This window comes from Ostrinia nubilalis, chromosome 7 (genome assembly GCF_963855985.1).
Source record: "Ostrinia nubilalis chromosome 7, ilOstNubi1.1, whole genome shotgun sequence".
NCBI classification, from domain to species: Eukaryota; Metazoa; Arthropoda; class Insecta; order Lepidoptera; family Crambidae; genus Ostrinia; species Ostrinia nubilalis.
This window is the reverse complement of record NC_087094.1, coordinates 1,632,939-1,659,374: the sequence shown is the minus strand read 5'-3', so window position 1 is coordinate 1,659,374 and position 26,436 is coordinate 1,632,939. Positions and strand designations below refer to the sequence as shown.

Here is a 26,436-nt window from a genome sequence, read left to right as displayed (position 1 = left end):
ATAAATTAGAAAATAAACCAGCATTTTACGAAGGCTGGTCCTTTGATTTTAATTTAGGAGAAACGAGACTTTTTGAATAGTGAAAAACACGAGCAAGAAACAAATGAACACTTTGTAGTATTGCCTAAGGTTTAAAATAACAAGGTCTAATTTGATTTGAGTTCATCGTACTGACCCGTGAAATTGTAACAGAATTTTGGGAATTGTCGCTGTAGCAAACCAGTAGTGGACTTTTGAAAATACCGTACATTCGTCCACAGAAAATGTTGCTCACTATAGAATTTTACCGTCTTACTTAGTTAATTGAAACAATTTACCAGAGAGCACGTAATAAAGGAAACAGTATAAGAGCCGTCCAGTTTTTTTACTAAACCCCCCCTTTTTTCGAATGTACTAAAAACTTTATGTAGTCTTCCGTTTACTACGTATTCGTGCGAGAGAGATGGGTAGGGAATTAGTTGGTGGGGGACAAGGAGGGATCATGGACCAGGCAATAAAATGCGAACAGTAAAATTGTCCGCGTTTGTCATACAAAGTGATATTTTGCTACTGAGTAGTTTTATTCTTAGAACGCTCGGCCGATCTTATTAATGCAATCATAGTTTTACGGTTAAATTTTTATGCAATTGTTTCCGAGAGCTAAAATATGCTTTGCATATCATTTTATCTTTATTATTGAGCATTTATTGAGAATGGTTTTCATTCATAATTTTTTCTATTTAAATTGAAATATTTATTTAATAAGTTTATTCAATTGAAAATAATACTTTGTGATCTCATGTTACTATAAATGTGAATATAGTAACAAGTCCGTTTGACCTGTTTTTAACCTTGCGTATCAATGTTTGACCTACCCGTTTGGATTACAAAGAAATATTGATGAAAGACATTTATTAATAGACTCAAAAATGGCAACAGATTTCTATATTATTACAAATGTACTACGAGAAAAGCAAACGAAAGATAATAATATTTCATCAGAGTTTGAAACTAAGTTCACCGGTGTCTCGAAGACTAAGGGCATGTGGTGTACTGGCGGGCAATTGTTCGAAAACGAGCCTGAAGTTCTGTTTTTACATATATTTACGTATTTACACGCATTATCTGAGTTTTTATCCGCTTGTAAGACTGTGTACGTGGTGTGATACGCGGAACATACAAGGCGCAAGTATAACATAAGAACCAAACCAATTTAAGATAGCTTCTTGTACTCACTTAAGACACAGGACCTGAATGCATTTTGGTATTTATGTAAAAAGCAGCGACTATGTACGACTAAATAATTATTTTTTAAGCCTAAGAATATATTAATAAATATTTTCTTTGTGTTTGAATGTCGTTTTCGAAAACCTTATCACAATATTCGTTTTTGCCATTTCGCGGTCGCTCGGCGCTAAGCTCGCGTATGTAAACACGGCCTCCTCTAGACAAACTTCCCGGCAATACAACGAGTTCGCGAACTTTTTTCAAGGAATATTTTAAAACAGTCTATTTGCAATCTGGAATTCGTAGGGTCAGATTGTCCCCCTCTGAATTACCAGATTGATCAGAGGATACAATTTGGAAGTTGAAGCAAACTTTTTGAATGCGATAGAAAAGTTTTGCGTAAATGGTATTGGGTGATCAGAATACTTTGCTATGTACCGCCGCAGATTCATCTGACCCGGAGTAATTTCGTTTGCTCTTTTATTTGTGATTTTGTTCTTAATGTTTGTGTAAGAGATTGGAGGTTGGAGGTTTTCCAAAATTAGAATAGGTAATTTTAAGACTTTTAAAACAAAGTAACTTTTGCAGCAGCCATCTAGCTGGATACTGATGCATAAAAATATAAATAATCTTAATCTTATGGGTATCTTTGAACGAGATGATCACAATATTAGCAATTACGCTGCTCTGATGTTGCAAGTATGTTTTGATTAATTTTTACAAACGAATATTTAGTTAGTTACAAATTAATCAACTTCAAACAAAACTTGCGGAATTTATAGTCTATGTTTCTATTTCCAAAGAGCTGTAACAATAAAAAAGCAGCATACCGGCCAGTACATCACTCGTTCACGCTACATCTACGATTTGTTGCTGGCAACACAGAACTAATACAGAACTGTTGGTTTTTTTGCGGAACACGTAATGCGACGGCCAAATATACGTCTAACCGGTTTGTTAGGGTCCCGCGAGAGCCGGTACCGAACGCTGCAAATTATAAGCCGGCGTGGTGGAACGGCTCCTTGGGCGGCCATAATAATATCTTGCGCGAAAAATGGCGCGAATGCGCGGGGCCGAGTTACTGCTGGGCAGTCGCGGCCGCTGCCGCAGTTTGGGAGATGGAGCGTGTAATTTTTTTTTTTAAACATATTTAACGGCTTCGGATAGTATCCTTACGGCCAAATCTTTAGTGAGATATTTCTTTCTTTGTATTTTCATCCATGAGTACTTTCTGAGTGTTTTCAATGGATTTCTGTTCTTCTGTATCTTTAAAATTATCACTTCACGGGATTTATTGCAACAATATCTATTTTAACGGTAAATAATATTTACCCTCCCGACGTTTCGGCTCGGTTGCACGAGTCATGGTCGCGGGCAGACTGAAGAGATGCGGCGTCGTCTGCTCCGGCGCGATGAGTTTTCTTCACCCACCCGCATTTGCACAATATTTTCGTCAGTGGTACAGTCAGTCCGACGACTTCTGTATCTTAGTTGAAATGAAGCGTGTAACAAACAGTTGTGACTGTCAATTTAATAAAAAGTGGCTTTGATAAAAAAGGCGGGAGGAGATGACATCTGTCAAACTACAGCGCTAACCTCACTTTTTATTCAATGCAAATCTATGCAGTACACAAAAATGATTCTCACTTTAACCACTTTATTTGTTCGCGAAGTCATATAATTTTAAGAAAAACGAATAACAGATTCAATTGATTTTGACCTTTTATTTGTAATTTGTAACAATTAATTTAACAATTTTAGACGGCGTATAAAACGACTGCGTAAAGGCCCTCGAAGTAAGAAAACTCTATTTTATTTTTTCGCTCCTTCTTAACCCTTAAACACCGCGTACTTCGGCAGCCCGCTTGTGAGTTAACCCGTCGCTTAATGGGGAAGAATATCAGGAGATCTAAATTGACTGGAGGCGGCGGTACATTTTTGCAGTGCAGTAGTTAGTTACTGCGCGCCGCGGGAGTTCGACTGATTGTTTGGCGGGATGATTTACACATGCAGGCTGGTGTTTTATGCGCATAGAGACTACTTGGAAAAAATCTCTCTGACTTAATCAGAGTCTTAAAACAGAGAGATCATTTGTTTATGTCTTACTCATACGTTCAGTTACATCTTTAATGCGAATTGGTATAGGTGGTAAACAATGGTATTGTTTCAAAGAAGAGGATTGGAATACTAAACGTATCTGAAAATTATAAATAACTTTAAAAAATTGAACTGCTTAAAAAGGAATTGAACCCACGAATTTTTCAAGTTTTAATTTTCAAATTAGTTTGAGATGCAACTCTTAATGCTAAAAATTAAATAACTACTAAACCTATCGTCACAACTTGAAACTACAAGAAATAGCAAGGATACAATACGCGTTATGAACCACATTTATCAAATCGACAGATTTTGTAATGGTACTTTAATACACTGGAGATTTCGATTTCCACCGTTTGATAGGCAATTAATTTGTTCGACTCGGATCGTTACTTATCGATAATGCGATAAGAAACACGATGTAACGTAACATTGAAACAAATCCAATCTCGCAGACTCCCGAAACTCAGCAAGACGAACGGTTGCCGATTAAAATTTGCATACGAATCGTCCAATAGGTAATCCTCAAGAAATTTTAGGAGGTGGGTAACGAGTGCTGCTCGAAATCGCCTCCCTAATGAATTGTAATGTACATTGAATTTGAAATTGGTTTAAAACGCCCGTAGAATATAACGAGTACGTCTTAGAATTATCTAATTCGATCTAGAATGATCTAGATTAATCCACTTTTGGGAATTTCAATAAAGCTTATATCAGAGTATTTTCATGCGTATTAAAGGGTTAACGAGTATAAATGTGAATAGGGATGTGAAAAATACCGGTATTTTTTTACAAATAAAATTTAAAATCATGTGTCTACGTACATCAGTGGATTCTCTATTCACTGGCCAACAAAATACCAGTTCTATAAAATATTTTTATAAAACACCATTTACGTTTTGTATTCTACAAACTACGAGTAGATACTTTTTTCGTTGTGAAAAGCTTTTGTAGCGCGATTTGAGCCGACGCGCCGAACTAAGCGCCGCAGTGAAGTGACACAGCCGATTTCGATCACAAAAAGAGTATCGATGTAACGACTACAATAACAGAGTAATTTTTCATTCGCACTGTCGCTCAAGAAAAACATCGTTTAAAGGGCTTTAGTGTAAAACGGAAACTCAGCTGGCTTTGTTCGGCCAACAAAGAAAACTCCAGTTTGAGTGTCAGCCGCGTATAACGGTAAAAAATAATGCAAATTCACTTCGGGCTCCCATCCCGTGAAATAATGCCCGATCGTTACATAGATAACGGAGTTTTTCCGTTAAATCGGCCCTCTTCCGCACTTAACGACATTGTCCTTCGTTAAACAGAAAAGTGATTCAGGTAGTCGTTGAGAGAAGCGTCTTTTTTCATTTCAGTTGAGCGTTTAGCGCAATAAATAGCAATGCAGTAGGATTGTGTAGAGCAAGTCTGAATGTAAACATGAACTCTTAATTCCCATTCATTTCGTGAAGGAATTCTTAGCATAGAAACCAGGAAAAAGTTTGTATTTTTCTTGGGAACTTGAAGAACATATTTCTACATACGTAAGCAGCGTTGCCAGTTTTTTTTTGCCAAGTCGGGACTTTGGTACTTTTTGAGTGAAAATAGCGGGATTCTTCCGTCAAAAGCGGGACATAGTAAAACAACGTACTATAATCAAAGGTTTTCAAATATTTATCTTTTTATTTGACTTAAAATTACGTTTACGTGACAATATTAATATTATTTAATAGATAGCAAAAGTAGCCATACAAAATGTATTTAAAAAAAAAAAATATTTTAAATCAGATTTAGTACGTACGCCACGAACGGTTCTTTCCGAAAAGCGGGACCGAGCCTGTCCCGCGCGGGACATTTAAATTTGATTTAAAAATCGGGACGTCCCGCCAAAATCGGGACGTCTGGCAACGTTGTACGTAAGATTAGAAGCTAAGACTCAACTCCAAACATTGGAGACAATGTTTGACCTTGCGAGCTAAAGTGAAATTTAAAGATATGGATATACGCGTGGCATATCATGACAATGAAATGTCATAAAGGGGTTTAAGCATTGTATAAAGCCCGGTCCGTGAGCACGTAGAATTTTGTCCAACGACCTCTAGCTACCCATCCTTATCGCTCGCGCGTAATTATGTTGCTATCGAGCTCGCATACTCACTGCGGGTGCCAGTCGCACCGTCGCGACAGCAATATAATTACGCGCGAGCGATAAGGATGGGTAGCTAGGGGTCATTGGACAAAATTCTACGTGCTCACGGACCAGGCTTTAGTGTCTATAACCCTAGATAGAGTCACTGTCCCCACCTTCATTGTGGTCCAAGCGCGAGTCCGTAACGAGCCTCGGCATTGTTATTGTTTTAAGTTTGGGCGATATCGCATCTGCCAGATAACCTTGCGATGTTACTTTTACGAGTTACACAAAAGGGGTGATTAAATAAACTGGAGGTCCCGCGCAAAATGTGCCTTTTACATCGAAAGTCGTTGCTACAGATGAAAAAGTTTATTTTATGCGAGCCCATCACAATGCAATTAAAAATAAACATCACATTTCAAAAAAAGAACGCCACGCTCTTTTTGTGATCCGAACTTTTTAAAGATTGATTATAAGGTAAACTCACGGATCCTTCCCGTGAAAACTGAAAGGGGATAGAAAGGTGGTTAATAAGAAAAAGTTTAGATGACATAAAATTGGCGGAATCTCCCGCCGCTTCCGAGGAAATGATATTCTCTCCGAAGGAAATTGCACTTTTTCAGATATGATGACGACCTCGATTCGGACCGATTAACATAGATGAGGAAGCTTAAAAGATTTTGAGGTTTAATTGATTTTTATCATCCACTTTGGCGGTAGATTTTATGCAATCACTAAAAGTGTAAAAAATAATGCCTTAGATATTTTTGAAGCAAAATCGCACCTGTTACAACTAAATAACACAGTAGATGTGCTTTTGTACATGACATAACTACTTTCAACTTCAGTACGCGGACAAAATACATAAAATAAAAAACTTAGTGCAATCGCATAAAATTGAATCGATACATCATAATTTAAAGCAACATTCTCAACAAACTCCGTGCTGTTTCTCAAAACCGGTTATATTTTTGCCGGTTGTTCAAAACTAATTTAATATTAACTCAGCCAAAGTTTTCACGCAAACCGAGGAACTTGCGAATCACCAACTCGGTATCAGCCCGGGAACAATCGGTTCTAACGCAATTTGCCGGTTATGCCGTAATGCATTGGTTCCCAAACTTATTTGAGACGCACCCCCTTTCGACCATACAAAAAATTCCGCGCCCCCCCTCCTCCAGTCAAGATTATATATTGGTCATATCGAGCAGTCTGGAATGCATTCTCTCAGCGGTCGCAGGTTTTTTTATACTTAAGTACACAGATGGCCCGCTCCCCCTTTAAGGCTGCGTTTCCACCAGCGAGGGATGTGTTTGAAAAGAACTAATGTAGTAAAGCGAAGTAAATGAAGCGATTATATTGGTTGTTTGCAAACACATCCCTCGCTACGCATCCTCGCACATCTCTGGTGGGAACGCAGCCTTAAAGGTATTTGCGCCTCCCCTGGGGGGCTCGCCCCCCACTTTGGGAACCAATGCCGTAATGAGTAGTTTGCTGGTTCTAGTTTACCGGTCCCAGTTTGCAGCACCTCTCTACTTGCCAGCGATTTTGCGAATTAGGGATGCCGGATTAAGGTGGTTTGGATAGGTCTATTAACTATTAGAAACTTGTGCTTTCTTTGCGATACACAATATAAACATATAGGTTGGTACACTGCGGAGTTTATTTATCTGAATTAGGGTTTAAAATACAATGAAAATTTATAGATATTTCTGCACGTTCAGACACACTATGAGGTCATTATGAAATTGTAATAGAGGCGAGTTTGCAATAAAAATGTATAATCTGATGTGCTGTCGTTTGCACCTAGAATATCTATGTAGATGACACTTGGAAGTGTTGGGTATTTTATAAATATGTATTAAAATTTTACAGAGTTTAAAAATTAAGAATGTGAAAATTGACTTTTAAAGGTTGGAGGCGCCGTTGAGTAAGAATTGTGATTTTACAGAAATAAAAGTAAGCAACATTACCTAATATATTTATCATGTGACTAATCTATAATTCGCTGATTGTTCAACAAACTTCACCTGACACGCATTACCCGGAACTACGAACTTCTCAATGGCAAATAAATTAATTAAACGGTCCCAAACTGCGTCCAATCCCGTGTAGTTCTGAATTATATTGAGCACTCGAATGCTCAAATGCTCAAACGTTGGCCAAACTTACATACATACATTATATCAAGCAACCGAATGCGCGAATGTTGGCCAAACTTTGCCACGTAGAGTAGTTTGAGAGTTACACCTCTACACATTTTAATGCGTTAAACTTGCACACACAAGCGTATCCCACCAAAAACATTCTGTAAAAAACTAGCCAAGTCTCGATGGAGCTGCTTGTTTATCTCTAAAAAGTAATGAAATCTAGACAAAGTCGTGCCAAGTCTATGGTTCCTTACTGCGATTTCTTTATTATTTATTGTTAATGTTGTGTGACTTGGCCGTTGAAGGGTACAAAACCAGATGCTCCATGACACCATTTGCACCAATCTGTCGCCAGAACCGCTACCCATTGACGATGGAAAATAAATTGCACTTGGAAAACGTTGATTCAATACCAGTCAATTGTAGACTTAATAAAGCTGCGTATTTCAATAATACTTATGTATGATTATCTTAATAAAGATTGTTCAACGGCCAAGTCACACAACATTAACAATAAATAATAAAGAAATCGCAGTAAGGAACCATAGACTTGGCACGACTTTGTCTAGATTTCATTACTTTTTAGAGATAAACAAGCAGCTCCATCGAGACTTGGCTAGTTTTTTACAGAATGTTTTTGGTGGGATTTCACTTCTTTTTGTAGAATGTGGCATAATTATTTAACGTCGTCGACTTTAAATATTATTACGATATTAAACAGTTAAACACAAATAAACTCAACGACCTTTAAAATGGACAACGAATCAGAATGGTTTTAATAACATAACCTTAGCCTTAGCAAACCTTACGATATAATAATAAACGAAATCAACGAAACGTAAATAAATTACACAACATTCAACCTAATCGACGGGGGGGTCTAGAGAGGAAAAAAAATCTGGACACCGCGGTGCAGAAAATCGACGCTCAAAGTGCTAGCGCCATCTAGCGGTGAGCGGTAAAGGCGAACACCACGATGCCGGTGTGGCGCTAGTAGTAGGTATTGATTACGAATGTGGTGTTACTCCATATCTTCGATTTTCCTAGTTTTTATAGTTTTCCCTTAATGTGGCCATTAAACTCTAACTCTGTACCAAATTTCAGCTCTCTGAGTTTATGGGAAGTACTAGTTCTATTTTGATGATCATCAGTGAGTGAGTGTCATAAATGCGAAACTTTGCTTTCGCTTAACTTCGGAACTAAATGACCTACAGACTTGAAATTTTGGATTTTAAGTATGTGATTATAGCTTACTAGATGACGAAAATTTCAGCGTTCTGGTCTTATCCAGAGGTTCTCAAATAGGGGCCTGAAAATGCGGCGAAATGGTTCCAGTAAAGGATGGTACGGCAGTGTTTGCTTCGCGCTCGACTTGGCGGGGGCACTGCCGTGCCCCCAGATTACATACAGGGTGGAAACGATAAGTGATCTCACTCGATTATTATCAAAAAACTGAAATTTGAAATTGAAACTGAAATCTGAAAACTGAAAGGACAATGACCAAAAGTGGTCCAAATGTCCACCACTAATGAGACCTATATTGGCTTATAGTCCATTAAATAGAGATTAACTTTCAGTATGGGACGAAAAAAAAATAAGCTGTCAGTAAAAAGTTATGACTGTATGGAAAATTGTAATAGTTTACGCGCTAATCTCAGGAACTACTGGTCCGATTTGAAAAATTATTTTTGTTATGGATAGCCCATTTATCAAGGATGGTTTTAGGTTATATAACATCACCCTACAACCAATAGGGGCGGCGCAGCGACCACCCGACCATAATTCCAATATTGTTGTCTTTCTTCTGAGCTTATTTTTTTTCTTTTAGCGAGAATCTAACACGGCACACTAAGCGACATTACATAACATGCATAGATTAATCCAAAATGTGCGATGGATAGAATGATATCAAGAACATTTTTCGGATGAAAAGGTAAAAAACATGACTTTTCATTCAGTCATAACTTTTTACTGACAGCATATTTTTGATTGCGGTTTGGTTATAATGAATCAGTATTTAGTAGACTATTTTACTACATAGGTCTCGTTAGTGGTGGACATTTGGACCACACTCCATACATTTTTGGTCATTGTCCTTTGTTACTGATACTGAAAGTGCTTCATGAGCTCTATCAAACGGTACTAAATAGGTTACAGAATAAACTGTTTCTATCCGAAAATTCAATTTTTCTAGCTTTCGCACACATGACAGTCCGCACGACCTGGCATTGGCCTATGATCGCGACGGTGATGGCGATCTGAACGCGTTGGTGTGGTTGAAGCAATACTGCTCATTAAAATAAATATGAATATGAATAGTTTGTCAAGACATAACGCGCTAGACGCTGGTAGGGTAAAAAGATTATGAGACATATAGAGGCTCCTTAAGAGCAAAATGACGATTTGTAAGAACTATTTATTAGTCTAAACTTTACAAGATATCAAAAAACTGAAATTTGTTACTGATCCTGAAAGTGCTTCATGAGCTCTATCAAACGGTATTAATAATAGGTTGCAGAATAATCTGTTTCTATCCGAAAATTCAATTTTTCTAGCTTTCGCACACATGACAGTCCGCACGACTTGTCATTGGCCTATGATCGCGCCGGTGATGGCAATCTGAACGCGTTGAATATGAATATGTATAGTTTGTCAAGACATACATAACTTAACTACCTCGTCTACCTCTACGGTCGGAAAAGTTATCATTCATAGTAATATTTTACACGACAACATAAACCATAATGTACAATCACCAACAACTGCGTTACGCAAAACTGTCCACTAATTTATATTACGACTCGACGTTGCAATGAAGCGGTGAAACAACGTTTTTCGTCAATTTGGGTAAACGTCATGAAACTGTACAACAACGTTTTTCGCCAATTCGCGGAATGCCGTGCAAATGCAAATGCGCTTGATTTATCTGACGGATAGTGCGTGGGGAGGGGCTGCAATTATTTATGATCCTACCCTACCACTGGTTATGGAGTGCGACTACAGACTGCCTAGCGGACGGACGACCTGATTAAATCAATAGGGTGTGTGTAACGTAGCGCTACCATGAATATGTTTGTATCAGAGTTTTGTAAGTTTTAATTGGGAAAATACTTAAATATTAATAAAATAAAAAATCAAATAGAGTGAACCCTGAAAAACCTACAAAAGAGTTTTATTTAGTAATATATTTTTCTTGCAAAATCGCATTGTAGGATATTTACAATATTTTGACGTAATATACTTTTTTTGCCGCTGAAGTTACAACAACTATTACAAATCTTTTGACAAATTAGAACACAGATTCAAAAATTCAAAATCTTTTGAGCCTTGTCAAGCTTTCATAGTAAGTATCGAGGGTAGTAGATCTCTTTCTTTTTTCCTATCCCGAGTGTCAAAGAGCCGGTAGTACGGGCCATAGGTGCGCCAGGAGTGATGGATATACTCAATATCGCGTCCGTCGAATGGAAAAAATTGATGGCCATTATGTCAGTACGGGCTTTTCTATGCGAATTTAGTTTTTTTACCCAAAATTTTTTATTTATTCACGGGCTTCACGGCCCATTCAAAAGCGTGGATGCTCGCACACAAAAGTGTTGGTTTCTTTGGAAATACAATTTATTTTTAAGTAGATGTGTGAATATTATTTTTAAAAGTATTTGAGACCAATACTACATATTGAGTGCACAAGCACATTATATTTTAGAATATATGGCTACTTATTATACCTACATCGTCACTGACTTCACACAGTTGACATTAACAGGTTATATCGGATCTCTTATCCGAAGAATAAGTTTGGCACATTGACAGTTTCAGTATAAGAAATATGTCAAAACGACAAGTTTATTCTTCAGTTAAAAGATATCTGACGATTGAAAAATCAGCCTCTAAGTTTAAATTATGTAGTTTTATTTAGTGAGTTTTTGAGCAAATGAGCCTTCTTATAATAAGTATAATAATTTATGTGACTTACGTTCGTGATCTGGCCGGTCGTATGTGGATCTCAGCATGCCTAAAACAAAGGAAAATACAATTAAAATATATCTCATTGAAAATACTTGAATTAAGGGCGTAGGAGAGACGTTAGAACACAGAAACTTTATTAATAAGCTTAAACTTGAAGGATAAATATTGATGTTCTTCTAACGAATATAATTATTTCATGCTCGTTAATTACAAAATCTTATTTGAAACTTTGTAAATCTTACATGATTTCTTTAGAAATCTCTCGTGAAATATGAATGTTACCTGGTTTAAAAGGTATTAAAAACGCACATGTCGTCTTTCATCTGTATGTATAATAATTTTAAAGAGTAAAGGTAAATGAGAGTATGAATAAGATTTAATATTGGAGAGGATAGGCAGAATTCCTGAAAATAATAATTCTGGAAATTTCTTCAGTACCTACAATGTGATTAAATTCTGTTTTTCGTCCCAGGAATACTTATTCGTGGGAAGGCAAAGTGAATTATCCAATAATAATTGCAATACCCACAATTCCTCGCATTATTACATTTCCATATTAAATCAGCAGCATTAACATGAAAATGTTGGAATAACCGATGGATTTAACGAAAGAAACCGTAGCTCATGAGTGGGGTAATTGAACAAACGAATTTAAATTAATAGGTGCATGGCTCAAATTAAAATTTCATTCATCAATTACTGACGTTCATTCATTATTGTATATGAAGTACAGTCGCCGATAAAAGCGTCGCCCAATTAGTTTGTTTAACGCGGTGTTCAGTTGCCATGGCGACGGGCAGTACATTGGACACGTGCTAATTGCCCGCCCCGTCTGTGGGCCCGACATTTTGTACCGTTTAGCACCTCTGAGCACACGTACACGCAGACAAGATATTTAAATTTAATTTGCGAGGACATTCCGACTAGGGTTTTTCGATTTTCAATTCAGTTCTGTGCGATGGCAAAAAGTAGAGAAAAGTTTTGATGGCAAAAGGTCGAACAATTACGAGCAGTGAAACGTTGCAGTGCGATTCTGTGTCGCATATTTTATATGTACAGGTCAATCTAGAAAGCAAACAAATAACTAAGTAGTAAATTAGGATATCTTACTATTTAATTTTGTGAAGATATTTTTAGAATGACATGTATTTTTTCACCATTTCAAGTAACAAGGAAAGCTTTAGCCGTTTGTGTCTTCATTCTTGCGTTGCGGTAAATAATCTCGTTTCATAGATATCTACTTGTAAAATTAATTCAAACTTTCGTCTATAGTCAGTAGAGCTTTTTATTTGTCAAAAATAAAATTGAAATAAAAACTAAAAAAAAAGCATTTGTGTACGCGGCTGTACCGTTGTCAGTTCCCATAGTACATCACTCTTATTGTTCTAATCTTTTGTACAAATTCCTCGCGCCCAATGAAATATAGTTGTTTTAGTCATTTTAGGACACGTTTAGAACGGAAGTGGTGTAAGTAGGCGCTAAAACGTAAATAGAGCTTTTGGTATAGTTTTTAATCTGACAAAAGGTGAAGGAGTGGTCACATTAATGTTTTGTTTTAAACTTTCATGGCCACTAACATTGGAATAATTATTAACGGGATTATTTTTATTATTGCTACTTCGTAATCATGGCGCTTGCAACAGTGTCGAAATATCGGGGGCTCGTAAATAAAGTACATGGCAGCAATCCCGTTAATAATAATTATACTGATTTATGTTAACTTGATTTTGAATGACAATATATACAGGGATTGAGATGCGACTCTTAACGCTAAAAATTAAATAACTAAATATATACAGGTACACAAATTAAGCAGATTATAAAGCGATTGTGATAACAAATTTTTAAAGGAATATCACTCTAAAAGCACTCAGACGTCGACTTGCTATTTTACCGTAAGCTAACCCGCCTCCCACACAATATTACACACAGGACACCCTGTATAAAGTAATGAGCATAAACTAATAAGGGATTTTCAAAACCCCACTCCTAAGAGCCTCCGCTTTAAATATATTTTTGCTTCACAAACACTTTCCTCTCCCTGCATTACAAAATCGTCACACATTAAAAAAGGAGCGTTGGAAACAGACGACGAACGCCGACGGCATTCGGCACACAAGGCAAGAAGATTCAGAAGGAATGTCGTAGGTGTACAATATAGGGTGTAACTTTATCATGGTGTCTTGATTTCGTGGTTTGAGAGGTTCAATTTCCCGACTAGGGAATTTTCGGTTTGATTCTTGGGGGAAACATTAGGGGTAAAATTATTTTGCGTATTTGTTCTTACTATGATTAGGATATAGTAATCTGAGTGTCCGTAAAAATAAGCAAGCTTAAGCATATTCCGTGCTTCAAGGGCAAGTTTTTAAGACTAATTAGTTAGAGAATTTTATTAGACTATCCTAGGTACATACCTAATTTTTAATAATTAGTCTTTGGACTGTGTCAACCTAAGTTGCGTCTGGCGGAATATTTTAAATTCGTTTTATACTTTCTTTCCTCTGCTCTGCTTAATTTTCAATATTGAAACAAGTCTCTATCAGTATAAGGTAAAAAATAATGCTGATCTACTGTGATATGATATTCTTTGGACTGGACTAATCCGAAGCGGGCGCCTACTGCTCCCTTTCCCCTTGTGTACAGCCGCTCGGAAAATTTGCTTCGCAAATAATAAACGCAAAAATATTCCATTCCATTGGCACATATGGGCACGAGTGTTTATTTCATTGTGCGCGCCCAGCGGACCTTTTCTTGCGGGACTCTATTCAGGGTGATTTAGTAGGTATGCTGCGAAAATGTAGGTAAAAAAACCATTACTATTGTCATATGGATGTGTGGTGTCGGTGTGCTAATGATATATGGCAGTCAAGTAAGTTAGGACACCCTATATTCTTAAAGGAAAATTATGCAGACATAGGTTGTGAAAGAGTATTTTTGAGTTTGCTCTACCTTAAGACCATATTAACAACTTGCTTGAGTGAAGGAATCCTTAATTTAATAAATTATGGCATAAAGCAGTTGGGCTTTCTATTTGTTAACTTTAAATTGGAACATAGTACCTACCACTTAACAAGATAAAATAATATTGTTCATACACATTTGGCCAAATGTAAAGAACGGTTCACCAAAAGTCTAAATCAATTTACAAAAACAATCGATTTACAAACCCAGTGACAGTCGGCGTCCACAAAGCCGCGTCGTCACGTCCGTGACGTCACGACCGCGTCCGACCGGACGACACGACCGGCCCACGACCGGCCGCGGCGCGTGCTACGGATCACGACACGGAAGCACGAGCGGTGGCCGACACATTTGTAGTTTAGGGGACTGGCACCCGGGTTGCTTATTTTAACTTTTTTTTTACCCACAACGGGGAGGCCTGATATAAAGAGATGATCAATTTTTATTGGCGGCCAAGCTTTTAGAACTTTTTTTGGATCTATTTGGACACGTTTGAAGGCGTCTGCCTTGAAGTTAATATCTAACTAATAACTAAGGCTGGGACCGCCATTGCACCATTTTACTTTAACTTAAACAAACGTCAATAATCTGTTAAGTAATTTCCATACAAAAACAACAATAATTGTTATAGTTACGATTAAAGTAAAGTAATGCAACTCAAACCTAATGTATAATTCTTGCGTTCTTGGTTCATCATTATCATCATCATCATCTCAGCGTTCTTGGTTCATCATCATCATCTCAGCCATAGGAGGTCCACTGCTGAACATAGGCCTCCCCCAATACTTTCCATGTTGCCCGGTTGGTAGCGTCCTTGGTTGCGTTAAAGTTACTAGTTTTAATTTTCAAGCTGGAATTTTCAATTTGTACTTAACATAAAATGTTTGAAGTCTATCCCCCAGCCCTGTTTATTGTCATCGGCGGTCACGCGCAGGTCAGCCCGATTGTCTTACGACCCGGCCCATTCGGCGTGATCTACCGATCAATCGGTATCGGTATTGAGCATCATAAAATCGATATTGCCGCGGTGACATAAATACGATTTGTGAATACGTTGATTTGAGCTTTTTGACGAAATTATTTTGCTATTTTGATATAACATTGAGAAAATGAAAAGAACCAGAAAGCGCAGTGGGACGTCCACCTACAAGGTGGACAAACAACCTCATAAAGGTACTTAGCAGGAAGGCGCTGAATGCAGGCCGTTGCCAAACTGTCCATGTCATCTCCCTCCGAGGCTGAAGAAATATTGAAAACCCACGTGACACCCTGTGACTCGCACTTCTCTTTTAAACATATTACTCCATTAGATATCACTAAAACTTTTAATCTTTTAAATGTAAAGAGTACAACTGATATCTGGGGCATCTCTGTCAAGATAGTCAAACACATAATTGATATAATTTCCCCACAGTTAGCGATAATATTCAATAATTGCATAGAGAAGGGCATCTTCCCCGACCTCATGAAACATAGTAGACTAATGCCATTATTTAAGTCTGGTAGCAAAACCGACCCTGGCAATTATAGACCCATTTCTATCTTGCCCGCTCTAAGCAAGATTTTTGAAAAAATCATACAGGAGCAACTTATGATTCACTTTGGCTCTAATAAACTATTTCATAGTGAACAATTTGGTTTTACCAAGGGTCGTTCCACCACCGATGCCGGGGTTGCACTACTTAAACATATCTTCGAGGCTTGGGAGAATTCTCAAAATGCACTAGGGGTCTTCTGTGATCTCTCAAAAGCTTTTGACTGCGTAGAACATCAAACGCTAATTCGCAAACTGCACTATTATGGGGTGAAGGACTCTGCTTTGGATTTAATACAATCCTATTTAAACTTTAGAGTTAAAAAAGTTGATATAAATGGTGTTTTGTCTTCTGGGTCACCTGTGAAAATGGGAGTTCCGCAGGGGTCCATTCTGGGTCCATTCTTGTTTCTTATATACATTAATGATCTACCATATTTTGTTAAGGACTCTTGCGAAATCGTGTTATTTGCTGATGACACATCTTTGATTTTTAATATTGATAGAAGTAAAAATAACTTTGACGATGTAAATAATGCACTAACAAGAGTTTTAAGTTGGTTCACTACAAATAATTTACAACTCAATGCAAAGAAAACAAAATGTATAAAATTCTCTTTGCCTAACGTAAAAACAGTTAGTACCCAAATAGAACTTAATAATAATGCAATCGATCTGGTAGACTCTACTGTATTTCTGGGAATTACCCTGGATTCAAAACTCCAGTGGGGCCCCCATATAGAAACTCTGGCGGGAAAGCTCAGCTCAGCGGCTTTTGCAATAAAAAGGATACGGTCATTAACTGATGTTTCAACAGCTCGCTTAGTCTACTTTAGCTACTTTCATAGCCTAATGTCATATGGAATCATGCTATGGGGCAAAGCTGCAGATTTTGAAACAATATTTATTTTGCAAAAACGTGCGATAAGATACTTGTATAAAATGAAAGCAAGAGCGTCCCTTAGAGAATTGTTTAAAGAAATTGGCATTCTCACGGCCGCTTCACAATACATCTTAAACTGTATTCTATTTATTCAACAAAATATTAACGAATTCAAAAAGAAAAGTGATATTCACCAAATTAACACTAGAAATAAAAATAAATTGGCTATACCCGCTTTTAGACTTAATAAAGTGTTTGCCACTTTTATGGGACAAGGTATCCATCTTTATAACAAAGTCCCTGATAAATATAAAGAGCTACCGTATAATAAATTTAAAGGTATAGTTAAAGATCACATGCTTAAAAAAGCCTATTATACAACTCGAGATTTTCTTAATGATAAGTCATCCTGGGAGTAGGATTATGGTCCTCTCATGCTCGCACTAAAAAGAATTAAAATGAAAAGTAATATTGTATAAACTAATAATAATTTCTCAAATGTTATAGTGTCATGCTTCTCAATCTGGACTGTTACTTAGCTTTATTATTAGTTTTTTTTTAAAGAGATAACTTGGCATTGTCATTCTCACTAAAATGTCTCTGGGGTGGTGGCGTAGTGAGGCGGGTCGTTACATTCCCTCTAATATGGTCGAGTGAAGCGATGGCTGGTTCACTCGTCATGTCTGTGAACAGGCGCTGCTTTCGGGGACTGGTCAATCCAAGTTATTCAAATTTATGTATGCGAGTCATTTCTACTAGTACCTTAATATGTAAGTCTAGATATTAGCACGTCACTACCTTGTTTAATATACCACGCAATCTTGTATACCCATTCTTATGATACACCATACAAGAATGCATGGTAAATTCAGTGAACTGCTCCTGAATCGAATGTACCTACTACTACTATTTCTATTTATTTATATTAACCGGCAGACAGTGGTGACTGAGTTTGTTGCGGCGCTTCTTCTCAGCACTTGCCAAATGTTGGTCTCGAAGCGCTGGTAGGGTAAAAAGATTATGAGACATGTAGAGGCTCCTTAAGAGCATATGACGATTTGTAAGAACTATTTATTAGTCTAAACAAATAAAGAAATTTTGACTTTGACTTTGACTTTGACATGGAAATGATTGGGGAAGACTTATTTTCAGCATTGAACTCTATGGCTGAAATGATGATGATGACTGAGAAAATGGACGTCTATACATTTATAAGCATATAAAGGAAATAAACATTTATCTTATATCATCATCATCATACTTTTACGGCGATTCAAATAATAATGTCATCGATTATATTGAAAGTTATCATTGGCTTAATGTCAGCGAATTATTGTCCATTTTCGTATATCCGTCAGATTAACCTCTCGTCGTGCAGTATACTTAATATTGCAGTCGTATCTCAATTACGAGGTAGGTCTGTCTGTCCGTATATGGAGTAATGGTTAACCTGCTCCCAGCGTCGTCGCACCCGCCCGGCTGCTTTCAATGCGACGCGGTACGAAAATTGTGGTGGTGGATTGTTTTTTATTACTAACCTAATTAACACGTTGGCGTCTAGTGGTCAGAATATGACATTCTCTCGACTTAAGAGATTTTGGGTTCAATTCACACATTTAGTATAACGCCCGTATTCAAAAACGATGCTTGCTTATGTGAAGCAGCAAATCGAACGCACAGCTTTGAATAGAGCTTTCTGATTGGTTCGTGTGTCACCCTATGCGTCCACGCACACTGTGAGACCTTATAGTATTTTTTATTAATACGGGCGTAAGTCTTTGTGTATTTGTTCCCAGTTTGGCCAGGACATAGTAGGCTTAAGCCTTTTATCCTAAACCTGAGCATGCTCAAGTGGATACAAGGCATTTAATAAACTTTATTGTATAAAAAGGATATTATTTTGTGCTGCACAACTTTAGCTTTTTCGCTTGATATTCGAATTAATAAAACTACATAATTTTAAGCCTCTTTAATAACTAAATGTGGTGGAGTAGATTATAAAACTACTAGGATAGACTCACTCAAAATATAAATATTAATCAGTTTGCTTAAGTTATTTAGTTTGTAATATTTTAGTAGAAAATAATTCAAACAACTATTAATGGCGTTGCGATTAAAACAATGTTTTAATAACCTCGTTTTGTATTAAAATAGGAGATTATTTAGATTAATAGACATTAATTTAAGGTTACGTTATAGCAGCTTTTGATAATGTTTATTTTTTAATTTTTAATGTTGAATTTAACTGTCAAAATGATTTCCAAAAAATGAACACGACCGAAAATTACTTTCAATTAAAACCCGCTATTACTCACACTTTTAACGCGTATAATGTTGTGTAAAATTATTACCGCAGAACGTATCCATTTAAGGAACGAAGATTATCCACTTTCGCAACAACAAATTATTAACTTAAATTAACCAGTTGTTCAATTATCAGGTTTAATCTCAACTTGTGTGGGGATTTGTTAACCCGTTGCCTGCCGCTCGGGCCGACCGCTTACGGTACGACTCGGCCCGAGTCTGTTCGGACGGGCGACCCATCGTCGAGCCATAAACGACTGCGCTGCCGGCAACGTCTTAAATAGCCGGCTGCCGATGTTCATGTCGTGATTACGCTGAGTTTACATTGTGTTGAAAATGGTTAGGTCTGCCACTAAAGTTAGTTTTGTAACACGGATATTACGTACGTTAAAAATAAAAACAAGAATGTCTTTGTAAAAAAAGCAGCAGCAGCAAGCAGCTTTGAAGCATTTTGTAAAAAATTAAAAAGAAAATAAATGTTACCAAAAAAGGTGGAAAAAGCTTACCCTTGATTTAAACTCTTTTGCTCTTATCAAAAACCAATTTCGCGACAAATCTCTTTAGCGAGATGCGTCTTACCAGCAATGCGCAAAATTCACACAAAAACGTTTTCGCATCTGATATTCTATCTCGCGGCCTAAATGCGACCCGCATTAATATTTCCCTAACGCGATCCAAGTCGCAGCCAGATCAACAAGTAGATAGCTATCTCACTCGGCGTCACTCGCGCCATGATTTATTGCTGCCGCGGACCAACTGACAAGATACCATCGATTTTTTCTTACGACTCTATGAAGTTTTCTCTCGCGAAAATAATACGTTTTAGTTTAGCCGAAAGGATATTGCTTTTGCGTTGATACCGATCTTAGTTGCTGGACCCTCGGTTCGGTATTTTAAGAGACTTACGTAATGGCAGAAAAGGATTTTATGTGATTCATTGTTCCCTATTTCGGACCGTTTTTATTTCGGCACATTCAATAGTCATTTGGTAGGCATCGGCCATTGATATTTTGACGAGAAGAATGCATGATACGCAAATTACGCATACATAAATATTGATAGAATGGTTTTATGCGTTTCAAATTAAAATACCAGTCATGTTCTATTTCGACCCGATAAACATTATCAATTTATTTAGTTGAAGGACTCTCTGTTTGACGACACATCGTGATTCGTGTCAAATGATTCTTTAAATAGTTGATTGATTTCTGAATTGCGCAAACAAAACCAGCGTTTTCAATGAAACTTGATCGCCTGATTTGTTAAATCATCTGGAACATTGAAAAGAAAATAAGTTACGTAACGTTGGGTCGGTGATGAATACGATTCAACAGCATTATATTTTCCAGTATACCTTAGCTCGGACGACCAAGCCTATGGCCTTGTTTGGCAAACACTTTACATAATAACATTGCCTTTCCATTACACAATACATTGACAGCTTCCTTTATCCGGCATAGAAACTCTGACATGTGTCGGAGTCCACTGCAACTGAGCCAAGTTGCCCGGGGAATGCGTCCGTAGATGGCGGCACTGCACTGGTCCTACCGGCCGCTGTATATGGCGCGATACCAAATAAGTCGGTAGCAGCGGACGGGTTGACACGCCGCCATTCGAAATTTGAATTCGAAAGCTTATATTCTTTGCTCTATTAGTTTGTTGGCCGTTGAAGGGTTAAATATATTTAACTGTGGAAACTTAATTGGTTTATGTGTTTTCTTACAGCACCTAAGTTAAATTATATTCTTCTTCTTTTCGTGTCGACAACAAACCTACACAGTGTCAGCCCAAAACTCCGCCAGAAGAGTGGCGTTGTCAGTAGCACTCATCAAATCCTCCTGAGTGCAGTTGCTTGGGCACTCAGGGCATGACATCAGGTGCTTCATCGACTGGGGAACAAAACCGCACCTGCACTCCATGTTTAAGCCATCCAAAAATCCCCACCTGACCAGATTTAAATTATATTGTAACTGTATGTTTCCCAAAAATAAATAAATGAATAAACATTTTTAAAGTAATGTTGTTAGGTTTCGTTAATACATGTCACAGGAGCCATCACGATGACTCTTTGCAGTTGGATAGTCCAAACTCGAAAATATACCTGTCTGCTTGCATTTACATTAAATTCTACGTACATGAAAGCCCTTAACCCAGCAATCACCAGTAATAGAAGGCGGAACTTCTCGTCGCAATTAATATGCTAATCCGCCACCGGACCCGCGTAAATCTTCAACTTATGAATTTTTCCAATTTAACTCGCCCTGCTACCTACTGCTTAAAAGTTTACGAGGAACATAAATAAAAAGCAAGAGCTTTTTATGTCCTGCCCTCAAAAATGTAAAAGGTTCTTGAACTTCGTCTTTGAGCTACCTACAGTACCTACACTGTGTTAGGACGTCTATTGCGACTACCTACTATTAATATTGGTCCAAACACATCACTTGTTATAATGGGTAGGCCTAGTTTAAGATGATACTTAGTATATGGACAACTAGCGACCGCTTGCGACTTCGTACGCGTGGATCCCGTTTTACCCTCATAAGTGTCGAGTTTCGTAAAATCCGTTCTTAGTGAGTACCTACGTTCTAAAAGGAACCCCCATGCAATATTTGACGTCCGTATTCACAAACGATGCTTGACTAAGTGAAGCAGCAAATCGAACGCACAGCGTTGAATGGAGCTCTGTGATTGGTTCGTGTGTCACCCTGTGCGTCCACGCGCACTGTGAGACCTCATAGTAATGTTTGTGTATACGGGCGTGAGACACCTACCAATTGTAGTTTCTGAGATTTCGTGATGAGTGAGTGAGTCAGTCAGTTAATCAGTGACCTTTCGCTTTTATAAATATAGATTACGACTTTGGTCCCAGCATAATCCCTTGGTATCAATCGTGAAGCCTAAGCCAGTTAGATTCTTATAAAACTGCAAGCGAAAAGATACTTTAAAACAAGTCCAAGAAATCAAACCATCGTCAGGGCAAAGTAAGTTCGCAGCACACCCAACTTTAAAGCACTAAGCGGCTATATGGAGCCTGGCCACAGCTCGAGTAGTTGAGCCAGTGCTATCAACTGTATTTTCTTCACAAATCATAGACCTACCTAGGTAGGTGCAGTCAGAGTTAAATAGTTCGCGAAAAACAAAGTAGCCTATAAGTTCGCAACACGTCTTTGTAAAAAAATTAAAAAGGTTCCGTTACTTACTTTTTGGCCACGTTGAGTGTCACGGACTATTTGGCGCTGATTGTACTTCGTTGTTAACTAGGGGCATATTTTATGAGAATGAGCACGACCACACATAATATGTGTGCCAAGTCAAACACGCTTATGCCCGTTTTCACCAACGATCCCTAATTTTTAAGTGACCCTAGTCTAGACCCATTAGTAAGTACCTAGTGATATGAAAACAAAATTTCTGTTTCTATATGTCATCATAAGGGTCACTTAAAATTAGGGATTGATGGTGAAAACGGCCATTAGAATTATAAGTTAAAGTATACTCAAATTAAAATTTTAGCACGTTTATCGATTACCCAATCGTCTTCGTACGAACTCTGCTTGAATATTTTGTAAAAAAGGTGTGATAAGTATTTTAAAATTACAAAACTAGCAACCCGCCCCAGCTTCGCACGGGTGCTAAGTATACATAATAAACCTTCCACTTGAATCACTCTATCTATTAAAAAAAACCGTGTCAAAATCCGTTGCGTAGTTTTAAAGATCAAAGCATAAATATAGGAACAGACAGACCAGAAGGTAGCAGGGAGGCGCTGGATGCAGGCCGCTACCAACCGTGCGATGTGGAAGTCATTGGGGGAGGCCTATGTTCAGCAGTGGACGTCCTATGGCTGAAATGATGATGATGATGATAGGGACAGACAGCGAAAAGCGACTTTGTTTTATACTATGTAGTGTTGAACTGGCTGTACAATCCACGCTACGTACCGAGTGCGGGCCTTCCATTAATCTCTGTCGACATAGCTTTACATTAGGCTTGTTGATATCGAGTGAGACGTCTGAAAGAACTTCTACGTGTACTTGCCCTGTGAAGGTTGAAGGTTATCACGAGGTGTGGCCGATAATGAGGGTAGTTAGCTAACTATCGATATAAATGAATTATAGTTCGTTTCATCCACGAAGACGCGCCTTTTTGGTCGAGGGAAGTTAAGCGTACCGATAACACTCAAACATTAGCGGAAAAATAGTGGGGCGCGTCTTCATGGATAAAACGATCTCTAGGGCTAAGTTTACCACCTTACTTTAACCATAACTATAACAATAAAAGGTGATTTTGTATGGAATTTGACAGAGTTTTGACGTTTGTTAAAGTTAGAAGGTGCAAAAAGCATAAGTATCACAGAATGCCATGCTCCTTACTATGAAACAAATGCTCAAAATTCTATAGAAATTCTATTCAAATATCAAGCCTGTTTAAAGCGCTTTATAAATACTTTACTACACCTACAAGGTGGACCGACGACATCGTAAAGGAAGCAGGGAAGCGCTGGACGCAGGCCGCTACCAGTCGATCAACGTGGAAAGCATTGGGGGAGGCCTATGTTCAGCAGTGGACGTCCTATGGCTGAAATGATGATGATGATAAATACTTTTATGCAGAACATAAATTACTTCTATGTGTCTCTTGTAATTGCTTGAAATTCAATATTCGGAACAATCACAGGCTTGAATTTATTCCTAAGTATGTATTTAATATTTGATAATACAGGTCTGAGATTTATACCTTTTGAACCCGAGCCTATTTACAGCAGCTATAAGCCTGGAATAAGGCTATTTGCCCAATAATTACCAACATTTACAATCCACAGTCTCCGAATTGGAATTCATATTCCCAACAATAACTTGGAAAATTCGCCGCTGAAGCATTTTTATTACGGCGGATGGTTGTTAAATTTAATGTTTCCAGTAATTAACAAATCTTAAGACCCTTGAATATGGGCTGAAGAGGCCCCGCGCCTTAATCGCGTCCAATGGAGCTGGTGCTAGCGATAAGCGGAAGCGGCTTGTAATGTCTTAGAGCTTTTGGGTTCGTGCTTTAGAGCTTTAACTGTTTTATCAAGGGACATATCACAATATACTTTTCCGAAAGATAGCTTAATACAATGTTATTTTACTTTCTATTTTAACAATCTTAGTCCCACGCAATGAGCCAAGTGCGTCCGACAAGGCTCGGTTTGATTAAATTCAATTTGATTAAGTTAGTGGATGGAATAGACCCTAAAAAACCTGGAAACATTAACCTAGACCATGAAGTGTTTTGTCGAACTTACATTATTCTTGTAGCAATTACTTGTATAAACACATGTATTAGGTACTCTAAATATTGTAAAAGTAAAATATCGCTACATCTCATGACCTGATCTACATTTTTATTGCTAAAAAGGACGGAGGCAGTTTTTTTTGGATTTTCATACTAACCGAGAGGAGGTAAGGAAAATTAGACGCTGCCGACTTAATGAGGACTTATCGAGGAGCCCGGACTCGAGGGCACTCAATATTTCGACATTAGTTTTTATTAGTATGGAAATTACTAGCGTTACAAGTGGGCTCGTTACGGAGGACTCTTAATATACGAGCTTCTTTCATTATGTTCTTGGTCAATACACGTGGTCTTAGCCTACTTTTGAGTTCGTGATGATTGAACATTCTCATTGTGGAAGTGAGGTCTAAAGAAATACCAGGAATTCTACATTATGTGAATCTTTAAATAGAACTAAAAACAAATTTATCCAGAAGATAATCTGGTAGTTGGTAGAAGAAAGCAGAAGATTGTAGGTACTTTGTGACGATTTTTCTAAGACCGTCGTAGGTCAAAATCATCTTGAATAAGCCCAAGTCAGTAAAATGGGTCAAGTTAATAGAAACTTGAGAAAAAATATTGCTTAGGCTGAAGCCATTATTGAAATAAACCATTACAATACCTACACACAATTATGCACTTTATTCCGTTTATGATAATGCAAGATAGAATAACCTAGAACACACACACACACGCACGCACACACACACACACACACACACACACACACACACACACACACACACACACACACTTGCATGCATTTACATATCATAATTACAACACTCACTCTTTTGTACCTCAACAAATTGTATTTTGCAAAAAGCGATGTAATTTTGTTTACCGTTTGGAAAGATGCGAGACATTCCCAACACAAGTATCTCCGATTACTTACTGGGAAGCCTCCGCACAAATATTGTATAAAACTTTTTGTCAATAAACAATTTTTAATTTTTTTAATTTTAATTTTAATTTTAAAGATTTAAATTAACGCTAAGCTCATGGCTGTGGTGAAGAATAGGTTTCTAACACTGAAACGCCTCTGGGGAAATTTATTTCGCTGGGATGAAAAACTCGGTTCATCTCTATGAAGGAGGCTGTAAACCGGCGCTATAAAGCGGAACAACGAAGGTAGTACAAATACCTAATATAATAGAGTAAAATACAGTAGGTTTGGCGTCTAACTTCCAAGATAATATGACACGAATTGAGTGAAGATCTGATTAATATTTGCTGCTTGACTGCCGGCGACAGATCTGGTAACACTAGTGCTAGGCTATCTTTGGACACTAGCCTAGAAACGGTGCAGTGTTGGCTACCTTGTTTTTCTTTCGAATACGTTGGTTAATTTTCTGTGATCTTGTAATATAGTTTTACTCAAAGTAAGTGCAGGGAACTGTAATGATGTGAACTATTTGTCTTTTAGGAGTGAAACCACTGAGTCTACCTTCGTTATTTATTGAAGATATTGAGCTTTTGAATTAATATCTCCTATCAGGGTTATACTGCTGGAGCACTTATCTAGATCTTGGAGTACATTATTGTTGTATGCTGCCAAAGCGTTACGAGCAGTTACATACGAGTACATACAATATATTTTTCATACACTTAATATTGATTACTTGTTACTTTATCGCTATGGTATGTAGTATCCGTATCACTACATTTTATGCGGTACCTAATTGCCACAATAGGTAACCACACACAATTCCTCCCTAGTTTGTAACTAGCCAATTGACGCGCTACCAGCCAAACATTTCGCAACACCCTTATCGTGTTTACCCAAAAATGGATTGTCATCAAAACTTTATCAATACTACTTAATCGTTAGAATTGGAAACTTTCCATTTAGATTCGAGCCCCTGCGTACCTATTAGATAGCCGGTGAGAGGGTGAGAGTGCGAGG

At 37.7% G+C, this 26,436-nt stretch overlaps 1 protein-coding gene across 3 annotated transcripts in view; it reads right to left on the bottom strand.

The window, feature by feature from the left end:
- Positions 1–26,436, bottom strand: part of LOC135073042 (teneurin-m) — a 207,470-nt gene that overhangs the window by 63,915 nt on the left and 117,119 nt on the right. For 2 of the 3 annotated variants that reach the window (XM_063967050.1, XM_063967052.1), the window contains exon 2: positions 11,543–11,581. In XM_063967050.1, the coding sequence (XP_063823120.1) occupies positions 11,543–11,579 (37 nt within the window). In that variant the 5' untranslated portion in view covers positions 11,580–11,581. Of the gene's footprint in view, positions 1–11,542; positions 11,583–26,436 lie in introns of all 3 variants that reach the window. The other variant, XM_063967051.1, reaches the window with a different exon arrangement.